The 14,624-nt window shown below is 38.8% G+C and overlaps 3 protein-coding genes across 4 annotated transcripts in view; 1 reads left to right on the forward strand and 2 right to left on the reverse strand.

Moving 5' to 3' along the window:
* Nucleotides 1–181: 181 nt before the first annotated feature.
* On the reverse strand, nt 182–6,325 carry dnaaf10 (dynein axonemal assembly factor 10). The gene is made up of 8 exons (XM_006783549.3): nt 6,049–6,325; nt 4,860–4,960; nt 4,470–4,600; nt 4,251–4,352; nt 3,307–3,422; nt 2,687–2,821; nt 1,093–1,190; nt 182–998 (listed from the first exon to the last, which is right to left on the reverse strand). The coding sequence occupies exons 1-8, from the start codon at nt 6,232–6,234 to the stop codon at nt 791–793; spliced, it is 1,077 nt and encodes a 358-aa protein (XP_006783612.1). The 5' UTR covers nt 6,235–6,325; the 3' UTR covers nt 182–790.
* Nucleotides 6,326–6,495: 170 nt separating this feature from the next.
* On the forward strand, nt 6,496–9,954 carry pno1 (partner of NOB1 homolog). The gene is made up of 7 exons (XM_006783548.3): nt 6,496–6,806; nt 7,564–7,710; nt 7,822–7,905; nt 8,232–8,292; nt 8,432–8,549; nt 9,047–9,117; nt 9,693–9,954. Exons 1-7 carry the CDS (start codon nt 6,609–6,611, stop codon nt 9,758–9,760), a joined length of 747 nt encoding a protein of 248 aa, XP_006783611.1. The 5' UTR covers nt 6,496–6,608; the 3' UTR covers nt 9,761–9,954.
* Nucleotides 9,955–10,116: 162 nt separating this feature from the next.
* The window catches only part of ppp3r1a (protein phosphatase 3, regulatory subunit B, alpha a), a 29,299-nt gene continuing 24,791 nt past the window's right edge, over nt 10,117–14,624 (reverse strand). For both annotated transcript variants that reach the window (XM_006783552.3, XM_006783551.3), the window contains 2 exons: nt 14,048–14,232; nt 10,117–12,508 (listed from right to left, as the gene is read on the reverse strand). In XM_006783552.3, the coding sequence (XP_006783615.1) occupies nt 12,461–12,508; nt 14,048–14,232 (233 nt within the window). In that variant the 3' untranslated portion in view covers nt 10,117–12,460. The remainder of the gene's footprint in view (nt 12,509–14,047; nt 14,233–14,624) is intronic.

Consider the following 14,624-nt stretch of genomic DNA (forward strand, 5'->3'; position numbering starts at 1 on the left):
GCATATGCCTTAAAAGAAATGGGACACACTAATACTTATAGTAGCATGCAAATCAAAGGGGTGATGTGCAACTGTGATTTGGGCCTTTGTGTATTCATAAACAAAACTACTTATCTTGACTACAATTACTACTGCAGTATGAAATAAGCCATTTGTATTTGGTTAAAGCAACTGAGAAATCTTTTTTCTTTTCAATTCAAATACAGATTTAATTAGGAAAAACACCTCTTAAAAATGTCATGTCAAAAGCCACAACTTAAACAACAGACAAAAGTGAACTACAATAATGTTCACTGACAGTGCAACAATGGAAAACGTTTCAGTTTCCTCCTACAAAAACAGAAATTGATGAGAGAAAATAAATCTTGATCCCACAGTAATTCCAAGCCAGAGGCTACAGTTATTTTTCCATCCACATAGAGACTTTACAGGAAATGTATAATTGCGTTACAGGGATATTTCTCTGCAGTAAAGGATAATATCATCTGCAGGGCTCAGCCAGACAATACACATTTTTTTAGGGATATCATTTAACAGAGGGGGAAAAAATGGCCAAACTCAAGTTTCCCAGTTAATCTAAAATACTTTTTTAAAGGAGTATTGATTGAAATGGACACGAGCAGTCTCCAGGACTTGCAGTAGAAAATTGGTTTCTTCTACTAAAAGACTGCTCGTCATTAAGCCTGTGACTTACACACGGGTGGTGCAGCACTGCAGATACTTGTTTGTTTTTTGTTTTTCCCATATTAGGCTGCACAGATCACAAAAAATCTTTTATGCAGTGCAGTTGTTAAACTATGTTGAGTTTAGTGACAATAAGTACACGGACAGACTGGTCAAAACCCGAACACACACACAGGCCCTGCTTGTCTGGGCTCCAGTCCAGGCTGGCAATTGGCTGAGTAGACAGAGTGACATTCTGTAAGAGGTTGACAGATCCAGCTACACCTACGTCAACACCATCAGAGTCTTTCTTGCATCTCTGAGCAGGATACTCACTGGAAATGACATCAAAACACAAAAAATTATGGTTAGTTTACAGTTCACAGGAAAGAACATGGTGTCTGTTGACTGACTTGACTGGTTACTTACTATTTCCATAGATGTAGGTTGCCGGCTCCTCCTGTGGTCATAAAGATGTCTCTGTTCTGAGGCAAATGTCTCACCTGCCAAATGGTCGACTTATGAGCCTAAAACAGAGAAGAGTCATGTTTAATACATAAAGTGTACCGAAAGACTGTAAAGAAAACCTTTCAACCACTTTAGACTCATAACAGTCACAAAGTGTGACTTGTGCTGTTTTTAGAGATTCCTGTTTTGACTCTTCTTTGGTATAGACTTAAATTCAAAACACCAGTTAAATTGATATCATCAGTGGAATAGTCCGATCTCTGACATTGCATCTTTCCCTTGCTTCCATTGTCAAAAATGCTTCATTTTCCTTGCTCCAGACCAAAAAGGCTGAGCAGCGCCTGTATCACCTACGACAACTGAGGAAGTTTAGGGTCTCTCCAGAGATCCTCAGGATTTTCTATACAGGCGCTGTGGAGAGCATCCTCACACAGAACATCACATCCTGGTTTGGGAACAGCTGTGTTAAAGACCAAAAAGCTCTTCAGAGAGTGATCTGTACAGCAGAACGCTGCTGCAGGATTGCTCTCCCCCCGCTTCAGGACACCTACACCAGGAGATGCCGGACTAGAGCAGCACAGATACAGAAGGACCCGTCCCATCCTGGCAACACACTGTTCCAACTTCTGCAATCCGGTAGAAGGTTCCGCATCATCCGGGCAAGGACAGAGAGACTCCAGAGGAGCTTCTATCCCCAAGCCATTCGGGCCCTAAACCAACCCCCCCCCTCCCTTACACACACACACCCTCTCACATCATCCATAAGTGACTGAGACAGGACTCTCTTCTAGACACTCTAAACCCACCGGCACAATGCACATTTCAAATTCCTTTAATTTTAAATATGTTCATTTTGTCTATTTTGTAAAATAGTCAGATTGTCTATTCTTATTTAATTCACTTAGTGTACAGAATTCACCTGCTTGCTGCATACATGCTAGTACGGCACATTCACCTAATGTATATATTATATATAATGTTCCCCCTCCCCTGTTGCACAAGTCGAGGAGCGTGTCAGGTTACATTTCACTGTGTGTTATACTTGTATAACTATGCATGTGACGAATAAAGAACCTTGAACCTTGTAAAGTCCATCTTGTATTTCAGTCTGAAATTCTTGGTGGAACCTTATGACTCATGGTTGGAGACACTGGTGTTCCAACTGTTGATTGCTCAGAAGAACTGGACAAATATTTAGAAAGCCAGGCCCCTGGATTTCCTGGGCCTAGCTAACACTTGGAAAGCTGGCTGTGCACTAATCCTGGTTTAGTTTAAACCATAGTTTAGTTTTTCCAGCGTTTTCCCAGAGAAAGCCACACATCTCTTCCCTAACATGCCCAGTCTCATTTTCTTTGGCCGGTTACACAAAGGTAGTTAGACAAACATGACCCCAAACACTTCCAGCTGTAAAAACGGTCAAATTGCCGTTTGCCCCCATTTCTTTCTATACCACACAAATGTAACAATAACAATAATAGTTCTAATAGCCTTTTGACATTTTCCCCATACATAGCAGCCAAACATCCATCTGAGTCACTCCGCCCAGGTTAATTACCTTTTCAGAAACAGAGGCGAAGCCTTTGGTAGGGTGCTGGGTCCTCATGTCAAAAACGTGGAATTTTCCCTCCAGTGAAGTGGCCACCAGCTTGTTCATGTTGATGTCTTTCCTGTCAAACTCCACACAACATACCTAGTCAAGAAAAAAAAAAATAGAAATGAGTCACTCCCTGGATATTTACCACATGGCAAAGCTCCATCACAAATGATTTTACCATGCAGTAGAATGTGTTGAACTTGGCATAATGACTTCTGGCAGGTTTATACACAAGAGGAACTGAATGAAAGAGACGGCAATGTAATAAAATCAGAGCAATTCTTTGTACTGCTTATAGCATGTGAGGAAGTATTCACCTCAGACTGCCCTGTTGTTTTATGTGCAGTGTAAATGATTTGGGAAGTCATTTTCAGCTCTGTCTCCACATTTTACACCGTTTTTGTCTGCATTATAGTTCAAAATCTGTTATTTGTGCAAAGGAAATATTATGTGCCAAAAGAATTCAACCCTTAAAAAAAGCATTAGCTTTAACTATTTTGATTCATGTTTGGTTGAATCAGAAAAAAAAAAGTAGAAAATGTATATATGCCACATACTGACAATTTTTTCTTTCACCTCACCCCATTTTTAATGTTCGTTTCCCACCGTAGAGACATATTTCGCAGATCGAAGAGTTTGATGTCACCATTGTCATATCCAGCACAAACACAGCGGTCCTGATCATTAAAGGCATGACCTGAAATGTAAATGTAAAGGATATTTTAAGTCTGGGAAAGATCATTGAAAACAATGCACAGCATAGGTTTATGGCTGCATTTTCATAGGTGTTCATGCTCATGTGCTTTTTTTTTCACTGTACCATCTGTTTGCACCTTTTGTGTTTGGAGGGCATGGATCAGGATGTTCTTAAAACAGTATACATGAAAAACAGACAAAAAAAATATTTTTGTTTGTCATGTCTTATCAGTTATGTGCAGTGCATTACAGCAGCTTTATTTATGGTGGCTGATAGGTTAGCATTGTTGCTTCACAGAGTGTCCTTTGTCTGACCCAGAACAGGGTGCTTCTCTCTGGAATTTGAATACTCTCTCCTGACATTGTACCTTTGACCAAGGGACTAGCTGGAATTTGGGCTATGTTCTGCTGTTTAAAATTCAGAGAAATAATCCCCTTTACTAGGTATAAATAAATCCCTCAAATTGTACACAATAGAATATATGATAAATATTTTTTACTGCTTCTTAGTATTAATATAACCTATGACTGTATTAGTTCTTATCACTATCCCCAAAAAAATGCATTACAGTCCTGTCCCCGTGGATACAGATAAAGTGGAGAGCATGTTTTTAAACTTTACTTGTGGATGTTGGTACTTCGGTCCTCAAGAAAATAATGTTCTGTGAGGATCCTGTTAAAGGGCACAAGCTGTAACAGTGTCCTTTATACTACCACAACTATTGCAGGAGCCTAAACCTATTCAGACTTCATGTTCTTTTCTGCACACCATGGAAGTAGGGGAAGCACCAGCACTACCAACTTAGTTTCTGAAGAATATTTTACAAACCAAAAGCAACAGTCCAGCAGTCCCTCTTTGTTTCTCCTTCCATTGGCTCCATGTTGGCTACAGGGGAATCCTTCTGTCTGGGATCCCACACCTTGACTGTACCTATTAAAATACAATCATGTAGGATCTAGTCTTATTTTCATGTACTTTACTTTCCCACTATCATTGCACTGAAAAGTAATTACAAACTAGTTTGTTTGTTTTTTTAAATGCTCTTACCATCTCTGCTTCCGGTGACGATCTCAGGCGCACCATCACCAATCCCCAGACCACCAACACCATCAATACTATTCACTATCTCTTTGTGTGCCTTTACAGCATATACGGGCACATCCGGGGTCTCTAGATTCCTGTGAACCACAGGACATCCGTACTGAATAAGTCTAATGTCGACGTAACAGATTTTTAAAATAACATTTCCATCACATTTTTTTATTCCATTCCAATTATAACTGTCTTTGGGATTGAACCAGCTTTGAATATAAGATCTACAATTAACATAAGAAGTGTTTTTTGGTTAAAAATAGAATTTAAACCTTGTTTTCCCAGTTTGATTCTTGCTATTACAGGCACAAGCCGCACAACACTTATAAATGGTGTATACAATACCATATATTGAGATTTCCATCAAAATCCCCTGTTGCTATGTGTCTTTGCTGAAGAGACGTGGCCCCAAATGTTCCACATTTTATAGCTTTAGGTTTCTCTACCTGAAACATATCACAGAGGTAAGAGTTTGTTTCGTTTCGTGAATGGGACAATTCAGCATATAATGGAAAAGCAGTGTGGAAGGAGTGCAGTGAAAATGTATTTTCATAATCCAAGTGAGCTTCAGGGCATAAACTGACAGTCAGGCATTCTCCTTTAGGATTTTCTGGTTGAACCTATTAATTCAAGTCATCCAGGCCAAAAGCAGCAAAACAGCCCCAGACCATCACACCACCATGTTTGATTGTTTGGTATGATGTTCTCTTATATGGTGTGTTAGTATTACGCCAGATGTAACATGATTCAAACCTCCCAGAAAGTTCAACTTTTGTCTCTTTTTCAGTTCACAGAATAATGGGAAACATCAATTTGTTGTTCTTGTTTTTTAGCTAACGTGAGATGGCCCTTTGTGTTCATTTTGGTCAGCAGTGGTTTTCACTACGGAACTCTCCCATAGATGCCATTTTTACAGATTCTATTTCTTATCATTGAATCATGAACACTGACCTTAACTAAGACGTTCTTGTCTTATACTAACATTTGCTTGATCATTTGAAACATGCGTGACAAATATGCAAGAACATAAGAAATTGGGAAGAGGGCAAATACTTTTTCACAGCACTGTATCATGTAGGCACTCTTGATTCAAGCTTTAGCAGCAAAATGACCTACACTTGAAACAAACAGGCAATATAAGTATAAAAGAATCATGTTTATACACGTTTTGTTACGTTTACTCTCCTTTATCTGTATCTTGATGCCTGGCACACATGCCATGGTGCAAAACTACAACAGTAAGTTTTGTTTGTAGTACGATACACTGGTGACAGCGTAGCAATCTTTTACTCGTTGCAAGTGATGCTGTAGTATTTGCTTTTTAAGTATAATCTGGATAAAGTATGCCAACTATAGGATAATCTACAGTAGAACAATAATGAACGGACTGCCTTCAAATTGTTGTCATGGAAACACCCTTGCCAGACTTTTCTAGAACTCTTCGACGGGCTAGCTAGCTCTGTACGCCGTTTGTATGAAATATCTGAGAGAAAAGAAAGGAACAAAGGCCCACAAGAGTAGAAAGTTAATGTACCTCCTTTATGAGCTGAGCCTCGCCTTGGTGAACTTCATATATTTGAATCACTCCGGTTCCACTAGGAAAGTTTCCCAGACAGACAAACTTCGCGCTGCAGGGAATCCATTTACTGTCAAAAACCGTATAGTTCAAACTCTTCTGAATATGCGTAATAATCTGAGGCTTCGACAGCGGCGATGACATTTTTCTAAGAAACACTGATATCGGCGTGAAAAACTAGACAACTGTCGCTCTCTTCCAAAACAAACTAGGTACAGCTGAGCGAGCGGCTGCCTTATCAGATGCCTGACAAAATGCGTATCTTTCAATAAAATATCTATGTACATTGGTACAAAAATTATATACAAAAACATATAAACAGCCTGCATTCAATTCTAAAGACAACTAGAGACATCATAGATAGTTATAATAAAATAATTTTGTTACCTCTCAATCTACAGGCGTCGTTGATGTGGCTGTTTGGGTCCTTTTCGTCCCACGAGGACATGCTCACGCGTCTCCGTTCAGAGTCTGCTTAGGTTTCTACTCAAAGTCTGATTTTAAAAACTTTTTTCGAGATGGACACCGACAAAAACCCAGTCCCGGACTCTGTAGTACCCACTGAGAACAAAGATGACGCCGATTCTTTCACAAAGGTTAAGTCAAAAAAGTCTCAGAAGCGAAAACGTGAACAAGATGGAGCGAGCATGGACACAGAGGAGCCCGTGGCAAGCAAACGACCGCAATTTCCGCCCATTTCAGCAGACAAATTACGGGTAACTACACCACGTGTATATATAGACTCTGTGTATTCTCTCAGTTTTGTCAAATAAATACCAATAACTACATTTAATGTCATTTGTCATGTTTACAAAGTAGCTTCCCCGACCGAACCATTAACTATTATGCGCACGCGCGGTGTAGTCATGTGAATACACTAAATAAAGCTGCTGTTGTGGTAGTGTGGTTGCCCAAGTAAAATATTCAAATACACAACAAATACTGTGTTTAGGTCGTGACTGTTATTATAATACTTATGATTTCACTACGCAATATTCTGACTGTTTAAAGCACTGTCTACTAAAGCAAAAATACAGTTAGGAAAACAAAACGCATAAATTACTCGTGGTTAATATCAGTCCAGTACTCCGAAGATTAATTAGAAACTTAAATTAAGAGTGCATATGAATGTTTCAGTAATTAAATGCACCGTTAGGCACAATAGAAACCCGGGGTTGCTGTTTATATATACTCAGCAATCTCTTTCTCCTTCTGTTGTGGATTAGTGGTTTCTGTTATGATGACATTTTTTCACTGTTTCCTGATGATTTAAAGATCAGACAGTTAAGTGGAAAAAAAGAATCACCACATTAAACAATCGTAAACATGTTACATTAGTTGCAGCATTGCTTTGAGTTCGGGTTACAAAGCAAAGATGTTTTCTGATAAATCCTAACCAAATGTCCTAGAATAGTTTTGCTAACATTACACCGTATGATCAGAAATGTTCTTTGTGTTTGTTTGTTTTTTAAGGGATCAGATGAGACGCGCAAAATCCCAGTTCCAGCTCACAGATACACACCGCTGAAAGATAACTGGCTGAAGATTTTCACTCCCATTGTAGAGAACCTACAACTTCAAGTTAGATTCAACCTCAAAACAAGGAATGTTGAAATCAAGGTAGGTTTCTCCTGTTCATGTAGACTTCGGTGATTTGGTGAGCCTATTTATTACTATGCTTATATACAGTATTTCATCTCTGATATGACTAATATGCCTTCTTTCTTTCAGACATGTAAAGAAACACAGGACATCACCTCACTCCAAAAAGCAGCTGATTTTGTTAAAGCATTTGTTCTTGGATTTCAGGTTGAAGTAAGTACATGGGTTTTCTGCATGTTTTAATTCTGCCTGACTGCTTTTGTACTGAATGTGTATTTGTCAAGCCAAAAGTCAAGTTTTGGCACAGTGGTAGAGACACTTGACTGACACTTACTTCAGCTCAGTGTAGTTAAATAATTTACTGTTAATACAATAAAAATTTCCTCCATGTCAATAGCCTCCATAAAGTGACTTGTAGTTGTTTTTGCTTTGTCTAAATGTGTAAATTATCTTTAGAAGCTGTCACAGTATTTGATTGTTAATTTTGAGCCTTGCTGGATTGTCACTCGTGATGTAACATTCACACTCTCTCCCCTCAGGATGCTCTGGCTCTCATTAGATTAGATGAGCTCTTCCTTGAAAGCTTTGATGTCACAGACGGTGAGTTTCCACCTCCGTAGCACTTGTGGCTGCTGTTAGAGTCGTCATGATTTCTTCCCAGTTCTCTTTCCCTGATGCATGAAGAATACAATGTTCAACCTCTCGAGATCCATTTAATTGTTCTCCCATGTTTTGGCAGTGAAACCTCTGAAGGGAGACCACTTATCCAGAGCTATTGGAAGAATAGCAGGGAAAGGAGGAAAAACCAAATTCACCATTGAAAATGTCACAAAGACTCGCATTGTGCTTGCAGACACGTGAGTAAATCCAGTATTTTGATATGCTACAGTAAAATTACTAATTAATTTTCCACATCATTTGCTTATTAATCCCTCATTAATTTTCTTTAGCCACCTTTTTGAAGTTGAGACGGTTTCACTGCAGCAATAATCAAACATTTAGATTGGGATTTTTTCTCTTGCATGATAAGTATTGGAGTTCAATACAGATCTTGCAAAGAAACTCTGTAAAGAAGAGCTTTACTTCTTTGGGATTAAACTTAAAAAAATAAAATAAACTGGCCCGATTTGGTTTGTTAATAAGTGCATAAACATACTATCATAATATATTACTTACTAACAGTTTTTCTCACACAAATAATATTTTCCTCTTCACGCAGAAGTTTGTGTGGGTACTCTAAAGACAATATAAACAACCTTTTGCATACATCCATACCTGCAGTATGTTTTCTAGTTATGTGCCTTTTATTCATTGTTCATTGAAACTGTGAACACTCTGCTTTGTCTGTCTACAGAAAAGTTCACGTATTAGGATCTTTCCAGAATATCAAGATGGCCCGGACAGCGATATGCAACTTGATCTTAGGTAAGACGAGCATTGTTTTTATAGCACAGTATATCATGTGGTTGATGCTATTGAGGTGGTGCTTTATAGGATGAGCTGGGTGGACACTCTTACTCAAATACTGCTACAAGTACTAATGGTGATATTTATTCAGTTTGAGGTACTCATTTAAACATTGAAATTTAGATTATAAGACTCCCCTGTGAATTCTCATTTTATAGATTTCAATTTTGATCTGATATATATTTAAATGCAGCAGTAAAAATGCCTAAATGAAAAGAGGCTAGGCAATCAAGCATTGGGATGAAACCATGGGATGTTTAAAAAGACTTGTTGTAACACTGTTTTCCGTAAGGAGTGCAAAAATCTAATTTCTTACTTTTTTTATAAGCTGACAGTCAGCTTAAAGAAAACAACCAGTTTAGCCAAGTCCTGAACTGACCTATTTAACTGCTGTGCAGCCTTTTCCAGTGTTGAGAGCATCAGTCACCTGACAGCAAATCCATCGAATCTAGCACTAACCATATTTGGAATTGAACTCTTTGTTTACACATTAGTGCTGAGAAGTGACCTTTAAATCCCTTTTGCCCCTACAGGAAGTCCACCTTCAAAGGTCTATGGCAACATCAGAGTGGTGGCTAGCAGGACTGCAGAGAGATTCTAAACCGGAACCCTGATTGGTTACCATATGTATTTATCTTCCCCTATTGGCTGGTGGAATTCCTGTGTGGGATCTGTGTTGAGACCGTCACTGCCCTTTGGACTGATACCTCGGGTTCTTCTGTAATGATCTCGTGGTTTCTGAATCAGCTGGTATCAAATATGATTAATAAAATTATGATACATGCATTAAGAGAATCTGGATATCTGAAAGTACGTGTTTGTGCAAATGTGTTTAAAAAAACCTAAATGAAGCATGTGTGTACTCTTCTTTCCTGGTGAATGAAGATACAAGTCTAGTCAGTCACATCTTGGTCAGGTTTAAAATAATAATAATAAAAAAAGGACAGTCAAATAGAATACTTTCAACATTTCAAAGTTTATTTAAATTTTATTTTTCATACAGTATCAAGTTTCCAACAGTCCCACAGCATAAGATGCAGCATGCAGAAAAAGGAAAAAAAAAGGTTCTCAAACTTAAATCTTCTCATATCCCCACACAAACTAAAAAGAACCCAAGTCCCTCAGAGAAAAGTAGCACTTACAAACTAAAGCGCGGTCTGAACTATACAGAGAACAGAGAGCCAGAACTGCATTTAACAAATACTTATATACAAAAGGAAAAAAAAAACATCAAATTTTCCCCTTTAAGCTGAGTACAGTGTGTGGCAGTTTGAGACAGGATCAGATATGCAACTTTTACTGGAATCGAAGCATCTCGCTGACCCGGGTAAAATACAAAAAGTTACATGTAGTTCAGTTCAGTTGGATTACCTCTCATAATATGTGTACATTTACCAAAGTTTGGCAACATCCATATTGTATACCATTAAATTCTTAAATATATTAACATCACCATCCATGTGTAAACAAGAGGATTATTTCAAAAAATTGATCTACATGCACAACAAAAAATATACTTCCATGTCATGCAAGCACAGGGAGGCCCAAGCCGTGCAGAGCTTTGGGATAGGGGAAAAATAGAGCACTCCAGATGCACATCTCTTGACTGAAAACTGTTGTTCAAACCAGCAGTTGACCTCCAAAAGCAAAACAAAAAGCTATCCCAATGCTGTTTGCAGTAGGAAGCATTTTCCCTGGAAAATAAAAATCTGGCTGAAGTTATGTTTTTTCTCCCTGTTAGTAGGTCAGAGGGTGAGAAAATGAATTGATTGTGACAGAAAAAAAAAGTGGGAGAAGAAGCCAACTTTTGAAATGTACACGTTCAAAGAAAAAAAAACAAAAAACTACAATTTACAGTCTACCCATTGCACACTCGTTATGCCAACATGTTAAGATTTTAAGTGTTTGTGTTGCGTTGAAGAAAACTGACCCATCCTGTGCTGTACTGAGACGTATTCAGAAGGGCTCATTGTTAAGCAGAGGCAAAGCCATCTCCACTTACGGTTAAATAAGCTGAGCACACTTTGATTACCTAATATACACATACTGGTTAACAAAAAAAAAAACAAAACAAAAAAAACACGCTGCCTGCAGATAAGTCTCTTAAATTGCTATGTCCTTGCACAAATTGTAACCTCACCATTATTCACTCAATTCTAAGCCAAGTCCGTCCAGCCTCTGTTCCTAACATTAAAGTCTTGAAATACTAATGATTCCACCATCATTCATTAGTCAGTGTGAGTGCAGAGCTAATCTTTGCATTGGAGATTGTCTTAATTAAAGATGCACACTGCTCTATGCAAAATGCTTCACAAGAGTAAACCATGTAGTTTGCAGCCACAAATTATTTTTCAAAAGACATTTTCTTGGCATTAATTTTTCTATCTATAATTTTATAACAGGAAACAACGATTATCTCCAACAATATAAACACATTCTTAAGTATAAATAAAACTACCACTCTTAATACAAAAAAAAGGAAAGGAAAATAAAACTGGAGTTGCTTTCCTAGGAGTGACTGGAAGCTTTACCGGTCTGCAAAACTGAGTGCGTAAGCTAAAATGGAGAACAAAAAAAAAATAAAAAATTTGATTTGCTTCTAATATGACTCGTAGTTGAGCAGTTGGAAGCGTCACGAGCCCATTTGTCTGGCATGAATGACTGCTGTGATGATGGGTAATAACTTGGACTGGTTTTCTGGATATGTTCTGGTTGGCACTTCATACCCTACACTTTCTAGTTGTGCTGCAAGTCAAGTGTTAATACACTACACACTTCCCCTCACGAGACAACCATAGATATACTTGTATTTTTTTTCTTCTTTATAAAAAACAAGAACAAAAAATAAATATCAAAAATAACAATTAACAAAAAGAAAAAAAGAAAATGAAAGGATGAAATATGAACAAGCCAACCAGCCTCTTCACCGCATCCCCTTCCCCCCCCCTTCCTCCCCCCCTCATCCAAAACCGGAGATGCTCTTGCGAATGACAAATAGATGTCCTTCAGTCTCTTAAAGTGCTACGACCGGGTTATTGAGAGGATTTACAGTTCAATAACACTTCAAAGTTGGCTTCACAAGGCCTGTGTTTTGTTTTGTTTTTTCTCAAAAAGAAAAAGTGGCTTCACAGAGAGAGAGAAAGAGAGAGAAAAGAAAGAAAAAAAAGAGAGAGAAAGAGAGCGAATACTTCCATTGATTTACACAGAGAGCGTTTTGCCGGACGTCTTGAGCAGATCTTCAGAGATGGTGGAGAAAGCGAGAGTCGAGGACAAAGGGGGGGATTCAGCAAGCGGAGAGCGCTCACACATCCACCACCATCTTTTTGTGTATATCGAGGCCACCAACCACCTAGATGAAAGTGCGAAAGGAAGGAATAGAAAAGAAAATCTTTAATAGAGTGCTTTTAGCGCTGCGGAGGTAAGCATTAAAGTTCACATAGTTTAGTTTTCTTTATAAAGTGGCAATTCACAACAACAGCACCCGAGCTTTATATTTATATGCAAAATTTATGAATACATTTTGATATGTGCTACGTTCAACAGTAAAGAGACAAAAGTATTAGAGAGAAGCTAACAATCAATCATCTCTGATGAACAACATGTGGCAAGAGTGGAAAGGAAGAACTCCCTTTTGCCAGGAAGAGACCTGCAACAGAATCCGTCTCAGGTTGAGGCGCCCATGCCCAACCAAGACGGCCCCTTAAAAACATTTTGACCTGCGCAATAGAAGAACACCGATGTTTGGTACTGCTATTTTTAAAAAGTTGTCATCTTTTTATTACTGCCATTAAAAGGTAACCTGTTACGACCTTATATACTGAGAAAACAACTCAGTCTATTTTTAACTGACTAAAAATAAACAACACACATGTTGGTTCAGAGGGTAAACAGATTACTGTACATTACCTGTGAATATACGGCCTTCACCTCATTATAAAGTGATTTCATATTGGTAGCGTTTCATTCACCACATAACCATCAACAAGCATGTCAGTTTCACTATGAGTGACCGCATCAACTACAAGTTCTCGCTGTAACACTGCTGCGGAAATGCCGAAATGTAACAACGGGATCAACGGCATCCTGAGAAAATCGACTAAATTTATTCTCTTATTTTTACACACTTTCTCTTCCGTTGTTACTTTTACACAGCAGTGTTGCTAATACTACAAAGCAAGAATAAAATCATGTCACGGAGCCTTTTCCTTGAACCTTGAAGTGTTTGAGCTGCACTGCTTCGGTAAAAAAAACCAAAAAAAAAACTGATCTAATACTCTCCTGCACCACTCTGAAAATACACTCCCACGAGGACAGAGCCATTTTAGTTCATGGCTCCAGAGATATAGCTGTCAAATGTGGGGCTCATGTCTGTCAGTTGGAAGTGGAGTCTTTCATTTTAGAATACGTCTCAGAGCAAAGCCATTTCCACTGGGGTCCGACAACAGACGAGTCGGTGTATCACACTTTTCAACAAGATGACACTAATTGTATTGCGAGAACTTCATTTGCGTCCGTGATCTTAAATTAGATAATTACAGCCACATACGTTCTAGTTCGTTTATGCATATCAGTACGACAGCAATGAGAATATTGATCTGGGTCAGTGCTTTTACAAACCAAATAACGCTCATCACTCCCAACCTTAAATTTGCTGGATGACACAGATCCTCCTACATATGCCGTAAGTACTCACCAGGCTATGTTTACAGCCCTTGACACCACATTTCAACAAGGAAGTGTGAAACTGAAACCCAATGCCGTTGAGCCTAAGCAAAAAGTGTTTGTGTTTCCAGAGTTTTCCGCCCCTTTGACATTTGCTTCCAACATACTAGGCTGCATCAGCACAAATGTCACCACCCCAAAATACCCCAGGAGGGCTTTGACTTACTGCACAGAACTCTTCAAAGGATATCCTGCCGTCTCCGTCCTTGTCTGCATTGATAATGGTCTTGTCCACGATCTGCTGGAGCTGCGTGTCCTTCAGGTTGTTGCCTACCATCATCTTCAGAACCTGGAAGAGCTCGCCATTGGAGATGTAGCCATCCTTGTCCATGTCATAGATCCTAAAAGCAACTGTGGTGCAGGGAGTGGCATGGGGAGGGGAGGGAGCAGAAGCACAGGTAGTTGGAAGTCTAAACCAATCAGCCTTTATTATATATAGTCTTTAACTCTTCTTTAATATTTAAATGGTTGTTTTTTTCCCTTTTTTTAAAAAAGAAAACTTGACTAGCTCATGAAAGGTGACCCAAAAGGTTAACACTGTGCACTACAAAGGACATACTACCCCAGGGGAATTTGTGTTGCAGCAGCAAGGTGACGTGAGACAAACAGAAGAGGGGAGTCACAGGGGACAAAGCCCCTGACTGGTTTTACTCCCAAAGCAACAAAACAAATAGATGTGCTTGAGGATAAGAAACTTGTTCTACTACCCATGGCTGCATGTGATTTAAGCGAAGAAGCAGCTT

The sequence above is a fragment of the Neolamprologus brichardi genome, chromosome 13, assembly GCF_056152115.1.
Source record: "Neolamprologus brichardi isolate AB-2024 chromosome 13, ASM5615211v1, whole genome shotgun sequence".
Lineage (NCBI taxonomy): Eukaryota > Metazoa > Chordata > Actinopteri > Cichliformes > Cichlidae > Neolamprologus > Neolamprologus brichardi.

Bases quoted from the DNA above. Each gene is read 5' to 3' on its own strand.
- pno1 (XM_006783548.3), top strand. From the start codon at position 6,609: ATGGACACCGACAAAAACCCAGTCCCGGACTCTGTAGTACCCACTGAG. The intron at 7,711-7,821 runs GTAGGTTTCTCC...TCTTTCTTTCAG, and splicing joins CAAGGAATGTTGAAATCAAG to ACATGTAAAGAAACACAGGA. The intron at 9,118-9,692 runs GTAAGACGAGCA...TTGCCCCTACAG, and splicing joins GATATGCAACTTGATCTTAG to GAAGTCCACCTTCAAAGGTC.
- dnaaf10 (XM_006783549.3), bottom strand. From the start codon at position 6,234: ATGTCATCGCCGCTGTCGAAGCCTCAGATTATTACGCATATTCAGAAG. The intron at 2,822-3,306 runs GTGAGGTGAAAG...TTTCTTGACTAG, and splicing joins AAACGAACATTAAAAATGGG to GTATGTTGTGTGGAGTTTGA. The intron at 999-1,092 runs GTAAGTAACCAG...TGTCATTTCCAG, and splicing joins AACCTACATCTATGGAAATA to TGAGTATCCTGCTCAGAGAT.